This window comes from Aythya ferina, assembly GCF_964211825.1.
Source record: "Aythya ferina genome assembly, chromosome: 2".
Lineage (NCBI taxonomy): Eukaryota > Metazoa > Chordata > Aves > Anseriformes > Anatidae > Aythya > Aythya ferina.
Genome location: NC_140297.1, coordinates 149,700,837 through 149,708,062, shown reverse-complemented (window position 1 = coordinate 149,708,062; position 7,226 = coordinate 149,700,837). Strand labels below are relative to the sequence as shown.

The 7,226-nt window shown below is 48.8% G+C and overlaps 1 protein-coding gene across 2 annotated transcripts in view; it reads left to right on the top strand.

Moving 5' to 3' along the window:
- Positions 1-258: 258 nt before the first annotated feature.
- TMEM65 (transmembrane protein 65) overlaps positions 259-7,226 on the top strand; it is a 33,902-nt gene continuing 26,934 nt past the window's right edge. Inside the window, exons 1-2 of one of the 2 annotated variants that reach the window (XM_084509679.1) lie at positions 259-707; positions 3,447-3,686. In XM_084509679.1, coding sequence (XP_084365805.1) covers positions 329-707; positions 3,447-3,686 — 619 coding nt within the window. In that variant the 5' untranslated portion in view covers positions 259-328. The remainder of the gene's footprint in view (positions 708-3,446; positions 3,687-7,226) is intronic. The other variant, XM_084509680.1, reaches the window with a different exon arrangement.

Sequence of the window (7,226 nt, the reverse complement as noted above, 5' to 3'; positions counted from 1 at the left end):
GGGGGAGGTTTGTGAGGGGACTGTTCCGTGTTGTTTCACTTTATGACCGAGTTTCTTCGGCTCTCTCTGAGGCAACACCGCCCGGCCAGGCTCTTTGGGGCTAATCTCCCCCTCACAGCCGCCTCGCCCAGCAGCCGCCGCCCTTCGCCGCGGCTCCCTGAGGGGGCGACCGAGGCCGCGCTGCCGCCCGGCGCCGCCCCGCGCCTGCGTGGCGCTGCCTCCTCCTCTCCCTTCCCTCCCTCCCTCCCTCCATGGGGCCATGGGCGGCTGAGGCGGAGCGGAGCAGCGGCACCGCCCGGGCGTCTCGGGCGCCTTCTTCCCCTGCCCCATGTCGGCGCGGCTCGGCCGGGCGGCGCTGCTGCTGCTGGGGCGGCCGGGGGGCCCCGGCGCCTCCGTGCCCTCCTCATCGCCCTGCTTGGGCTCGCTGAGGGCCCCGCCGCTTTGCTGCCAACACCACCACCACCTCCACCGCCGCTTGGGCAGCCTGAGCTGTGGCGGCACCCAGGGGCTGCTCCTGCCCGGGGGGGGGGCTCCTCCTCATCCTCCTCCTCCCGGCCGGGCTCTGGGCACCCACCCCAAGAAGGAGCCGATGGAGGCGCTGAACACGGCGCAGGGAGCCCGAGACTTCATCTACAGCCTGCACTCCACCGAGCGGAGCTGCCTGCTGCGGGAGCTGCACCGCTTCGAGTCCATCGCCATCGCCCAAGGTGAGCCCCGCGTAGGGTGCCCGGCACCGTGTGGGGCTGGCTGAGGGGCAAAGCGGGGCCGAGGCGTCGAGAAAGCTGCCGGGCTGCCCCACAGCTCCACGTGGCTGCCCCACACGGGTTCAGTTTCCAGAACCATCCGCCCCGCCTTCGCCACTTCAGCCCCATGGGTTTTGCTGGGTGCTGGCTGTCCTGTGAGGTGTCCTGAAGGCTGTGGGAAAGGTGTTCAAACAGGAGCAGTGTCGTGTACAAAGTGCCCCAGTGCTGCTACAGCAGGTTTCAGATCTCCAAAGAGATCCTGGGCTGCTGCTGGAGCTCGTTCAGGAGTTGTGCTGCCCCGTGTACAGGGCTGCTGGCGTGAGGGTGCCTGCCAAGGGCTGCTTGGCTGTAATTCACCCTCCGCGGGCAGGTACACGCGTGCTGGGGAGGTTTCTAGGTGTGTCTGTGAGCAAAACACCGGCTAAAATAATCCGCACTGATTTCTCCTTGATCCCACTGCTCCTTCCAACCTGGCACTTTGCATGCACGGATCAAAAACGTGACCAAATCAGATCCCGTTGATTGCAGGCGCGGTGCTTCTGATGCTCAGCTGTAATTTACGGTACCTATTGCGGCCGAGATGACAGCAGGCACTTCAGAGCCCAGCGTGCATTTGATCTAGGCCTCTGTGACTTTGGTCGTAGCGTGCCCTTGGAAAGGGCATTTCTGTGGCTCGTGGCTGATCTGTACATGTCTTGAGGAAAGCTCCGGGTGGGCAGAAACCAGTTTGAAGGGGCAGCCGAAGGAGTGCTGCTTCCACAAAGAAGCAGACCCTTTTCAGGTGCCTCCTCAGTGCTGTCTGTAGTACACCTGCATGCAAACAGAGCAAGAGCAGTTCATGTAAATAGCTTGTTTTAGGAGCAGTGCTGCTGTTTTGCAGAGCAGGGATTGGTTATGTTTGTTTCCCAGTCAGAAAGCATGCCTTAAGCTGTCAATTGACCCTAACTTTTGAGTACTAACAACTAATGCTCTTCCTAAGGATCCTTCTCAGCATCTGAAAGGTTCTTGCCGTAGGTTTTTGTACAAGTTTCTATCCCGACAGTTACTGCTCAGGTGAAAGTAGGTTTTTCACAGGGCTCCTGTATCACCAGGGGATCGTGTTGGGGATATCAAAACCTTTAAAACATATTTCAGTATAATGTCTCGAGGTTTGTACAGAGATAATTCAACAGATGGTCCTATTTAATATCTGCTTGCTCAGCTGCTGTTAGCTATAGTATGGGAGTCTGTTTCTATAAGGTACTGTGACTATCTGATAATTTAGGATCTGAAAGACGGAGTGACAAAAGCATTAGTTTAAGTTCAGAGACATAACTGCATGAGACTTAAGACTAAACTGCGGATATATGCTGGTAGTGGAAATCGTAGTTCACTTGTGCCAGAAATTGTAACCATTCATCTCGCTGGGGGGAGAGTTTCAGCGAAACCTCAGGTCTGTGCTTTGTAGTCCCACAGGTGAGGGTTGCCAAAGTGCAGTGATGCCATCAGACCTCAGTCTGTGGAGTCAGATTTTTGATCTTCCCTGCTGCTGGTAACTTGATTTTTAGGAAAATAACTTCTTCCTTTAGCCAGCTCCATTCATTTTTATTTTTTTATTTTTTTTACCTGACTACAGCATATGAGCTGTCAGCTTTTCTCCCTAAGAAGTGATTTTTCTACACAAGTTGTTGACAAAAAGACATAGCCAAGAAGAGCTTCTAGAAAGTCTTTTGAATAAAAATTAGCCAAAAAATACCTTAAACCAAGAGTGTGTACCTCTTGTATGTTCTGTGATATTCTAGAGAGCTAAAATCACGTGAATGAGAGAGGTAACGTGGCACAGAAATCATTCAGTGCAGATGCAGGTGCTGGGCTTTTTTTAGAGGCGCCCGCCAAAGCACTGGGTTCTTTTTTGGTGTGCAGGTGTTTGAGCTGTCCTGGGCTAGGGAAGGAGGGGAGCTCCGAGGGCAGGGTCGGTATTGACAGAATTCATGTTTTATGGGACGAAGGGAAGCAAACGTAGAGCCAGGCTCCTCAGGATCGTCAGGTGTGCATCGTAGCTCACAACACCAGGCAGTGGCAGAAGCACACAGAGTAGAAGGGCTGCGCTGGAAAGAAAATGACACGATTTCTGGGCTAGATGATGATAATCTGTGCTTCATGTGCTTCGTTATGATTAGATAATGTTTTGTACATTTGCCCCTGCCTGCTGTTAAAATGGTGACTGTAGGAATGATGTAACTAGGTGCTCGGGCTGTGATTGTGAGGAGGGATTTGTGCCCCGCTTTCCTAGTGCTTTCTCCAATCTGTTAATGTCACTTTTGTTTTTCACAATTGATCAGTTCAGGGTAGTTAAACTGATTTGGGGAACGCTGCGTTTCTGCTCTTATCTTTTCATCCTGTGGCAGCACGCTGTAGCTCTAGGTGGTCGATGCTTTAGATCGGATTGCAAGTTTGATTTCCAATGAGGTGTGATCCGAATGCAGCCTCCAAATTCCCTTACCTGTCTGCTGAGCAAGTTCCTCTGTCCTATTGCAGTCCGGAAAATCAGCCTGTCCTCAATCCTGAAATGCACACACAGTTCTGTCAAGTTTGTTTTGTGCCTGTGATCTTTTCATACTTCCATATGGAAAGGGAGGTTTTAGTCCATACCCCTCCTAACGTGGTCCTTCCTGGGTTAAGTTTTGACCTTCTTCCTTCACTGCCTCTTCTGTGCCCTAACAGACCCCATAACAGCTCGGGGAAGCTGTCAGCAATATGGGGAGACCTGGGCACACCAAGAACCCAATGGGGCCTGCTCCCCAGTCCATTCGCAGGCCTACCAGCGGGAGGATGCGGTCCCACCACCTAATTGCCCTAGCGCGAGCTATGACAGGACACACTATCTGTGGCCTCCCCTAATGGCAGAGGCTAGAGGGAAACCCGGCCGCTGCCGTGGCTGCTCCGCCGAAGAACAGTCCTCAGGTAGGTGAGCCGTAGCCATCCACCTCTGAGTTAGGTGAGTCTCGAGTCTTTTGCTGCTTAATGCCTCGGGTTGCCCTGTGGTCGCACAGCCTGGAGGTGGGAGAGGTTTGAGACGGGGGCTCGGAAGGGTTTCTGCCACCACACGTGTCTTCTGCTCCCAGGTGCTGGGCGCTAGCAGCGGGTGTAAACAGTTCAGCCTCCAGAAAGCAGCTGAAAACTTGCTGTACTAACAAACAGCGAAATGAGTTTGTTTGTTTAATGTTTGGCTTCGGTCAGGAGGCTGCGCTGCTCACGGATCTGTGAGCTTGTGTTCAAGGATGGCTATCGAAGCCGGGCTTACCCGGCAGCCTGACTTCAAACACTAGGAAGCTTTTGCGTAGGAGAACCTGGGGGGGAGAATATGAAACCGAATCTTGATGGAACTGTGTTAAAAAGATATTCTGAGAAGTGTCCTGATTTAGACTGCAGTCTATATTTTGCTAACTGTCTTAGTGCTAACTGTCACTTTAGTGATGTCAAAACATCACTAAATTGCTCTTTCTGAAGACAGCTGCAAGACCTTCCTACCTGGATTTAGTTTTCTGTTTTCCTTAAAGTCTTTTTTTCTTCCCTTTTTTTCTTGGAAAGGTGTATAGGGTCTCACCTTTTACCAAGATGAGTTTCAGAACAGTTTTTTTTTTTTAATTTCAGCTTGTGTTTCTTGTAAGCATGTCAGCTGCAGCAGATGGAGATGATGAATGTGGACTTGAATACAAATATTTTGTGTTTTTCTTTTTCGTAGTTACAGAAACACCGAAGTAGCAAATTGGCCGATTCCTTTAAACTGCAGTAGTGCCACTCTCCTGTTTGTGGAAGTGGTGCTCCGTGATCAAGGTTTCATTTTCTTGGCAACATAGTGAAATCCTCCTTCCCTCTGCTCCTTTCTTACACAGAGAGATGGAAAGATTAAAAAAAAAAAAAAAACATACTGGCAATGTAGAGAGTGATTTCATGCTTCTAACCTTTCGTATCAAAAGTGAGGGGTTTGAGGAGGAAGGAGAGGGGCTTATGTTCTGGTTTTCTGCCTTTAGTTTCCAGTGTATATTTGAAAATGATTTGTGGAAGCACTTAGAAGCAGTGCAGCAAGCCCAGTAAGCAGGAGGAAAATGACCGAAGTGTTTGACTTGCGTAGGTAAGAAACAACTACACAGCAGGTGTGCTAAGGGTGCTGCTGTTCTTATAGCTGTGCTGGTTTAAAATATTCTTGAGCCAAAACATAACGCTTTTCCACTAACAATACTAACACAACAGCTATCTAGTGCCTCTCAGGTCGTGGTAGGGAGGGATTCAGTTATTTTTCCGTCTTTGTTTGCAGAGATGGGAAAACAGCTCCTGTTAGAATTATGCATGTACATGGAAAAAAGAATCCTTGAAAACACCAATTTGCATTTTATTTTTTAAATATTAGGGTTTTGTGATATGATTACGAAATAAAAGGCCTTCGGAAATGTAGGAGCTCGGAGGATTTCTGGTTGTTGAGGCTGTGTGTTAATGGGAACACATGCAAAAAACTTAGTGCCGGTGTATTCCTGACAGCTGTTTTTGTTGGGTTAAGGTCAGGTCTGCAGAATGCAGTCTGTAGCTAGATTCTCTTTGCAGGCACCGGTATGTGATGCTCTGTGTGATTTAGTAAATTATCTGACCAAAGCAGTGTGTTCTGCTAGAAAAATGTTCATGTGTTGGGTGTGAAGAAGTTAGCGCTGTGCGTGAAGGGCGCCACCGCTGTGTTCGGTCGGTCTGACAGCTGGAGCAAGATCTTCTTGAGGTAATTGCCAACTTTTAGCCGGTGTTGTGTGAAATCTTAACTTTGGTGTCACAAGAAGCATCTCTGTTTTATGATCTGGTGTGAAATCTCTGGTTCCCTGGAGTAGCACAAGGATTATTAGTCTCGATGCCACTGCTTCCACAGTTCACAGAGGGAAGTTAATTTGGAAGGCTGCAAATGCCATCAGAGACAAATGGATTTCGCTGAAGTTTTTGGTCACTTCAAACATGACCTAGTGTGAAAAACAATTCCTTTTATTATGAGTCAGACGCTTGGTGCTAATATAAATGCATCTGCCTGGTGGCTTAGAAACCACCCAGGTCTTAGTACCTCTTTTTGGTACAGCGTAAGCTATGTTAACAAAGTGTGATTTGATCCTCCTGGCTCCGCTTGTCTTGTCTAAAGAGTGATTTTTTCCAATGAAAAGGTAGGAGAATTCCCCAGTTTGAGCAGGGGGAAGAGGGAACAGCCCTGCTAGTGTGCTTTGGCACCCTATGGGGGCAGTTCTGTGTGCACAACAGGCCAAATGTGCACGGATACGCCCTGAGCTGCACGTGGAGATGGGTCATCCACCTCTGCTGTGCTGTGACCTGGGTCACTCAGTTGTTTCTTTACTTTGTTTGACTGCTATTCTAGGAGAAGGTCTCCTGGCAGGCTGCTGGGAAGCGTGTAATTTGCAAGCTGAAGTGCTCTAGCAGGCTGATAAAATGAGAAACTCTTACTGGCTTGCCTGTGTGCATACACAGAGGCTACTGCTAATCTCGGTGCTGAGGCAAAAATACTCAGTGATGAATGATGAGGTTCAGATGGAAACATCCACTACTTCTCTTTTTGCTTCCCAAATTCTTTTTTTTTTTTTTTCCCTAAACCATCGAGCCTTTTCACGAAGGCAGAGTCCAGAAGGAGTGCTGAAGGAGTGCTCATCATTTTCTTTAGCATCTACATGTTGTATTTCCATACAGTGCTCATCTGTGCAATGCAAAGTATTTTATCACTTGTGGTGATAACTATTACAGAAGACCACTCACCCCAGATGTTAGTTAATGCTAATATTGAATCCATTGGCTTGAAATTGATGTCATTTTGCCAGCAAAAAGAGAACAGTGAGGCAGTTTTGAGTTGAATCTTTTCTGTAGCTGCTCTGACACTAGCTTCCTTGAGACTTAGTGAGGAGAGGGAGAAATGGGAAGCTATATTCAGTCCCATAGCTACCATATTCTGCCATAGGTAGAATATCCAATGCGTAAATCCACCGTGGCTTTCCCAGGCCTCGCTGCTAAAGGACAAAGCTCTGCCTGCTGCTCTGCTTGGGTTGCTGGGGCTCACCAGGTGCTCACCTCACTGTCAAGGACCAGGGTAGGTGTTGTTTGTGAAGCGAACCCTACAGCTGCTCTCAGCTAACAGAGGTGGGAGTTCCAGCTCCTCTTTGTCTCTAGAATGAATTCTGATTTACTATGAAATTCAGTTATTTTTTCTTTAGATTCTTTTCACTCACAGTCCTGTCTCCAAGAATATGGATGCCCGTTATCAGGAAAAGCAAAGCACTTGGGAAGATGGGTGCGCTGCTTGATTCCCTGTGATAAGGGGTTTCGTGCATTTGACATCTAATTGAGAGGTATTCCATGAGAAACCTTTCGAGAATGAAAGTATGATTACAAAAAAAAAACAAACAAACAAACCACACAACTGAATGCCAGAACTCCAAAGTAAAAACTGCATGATCAAAATCTCATCTC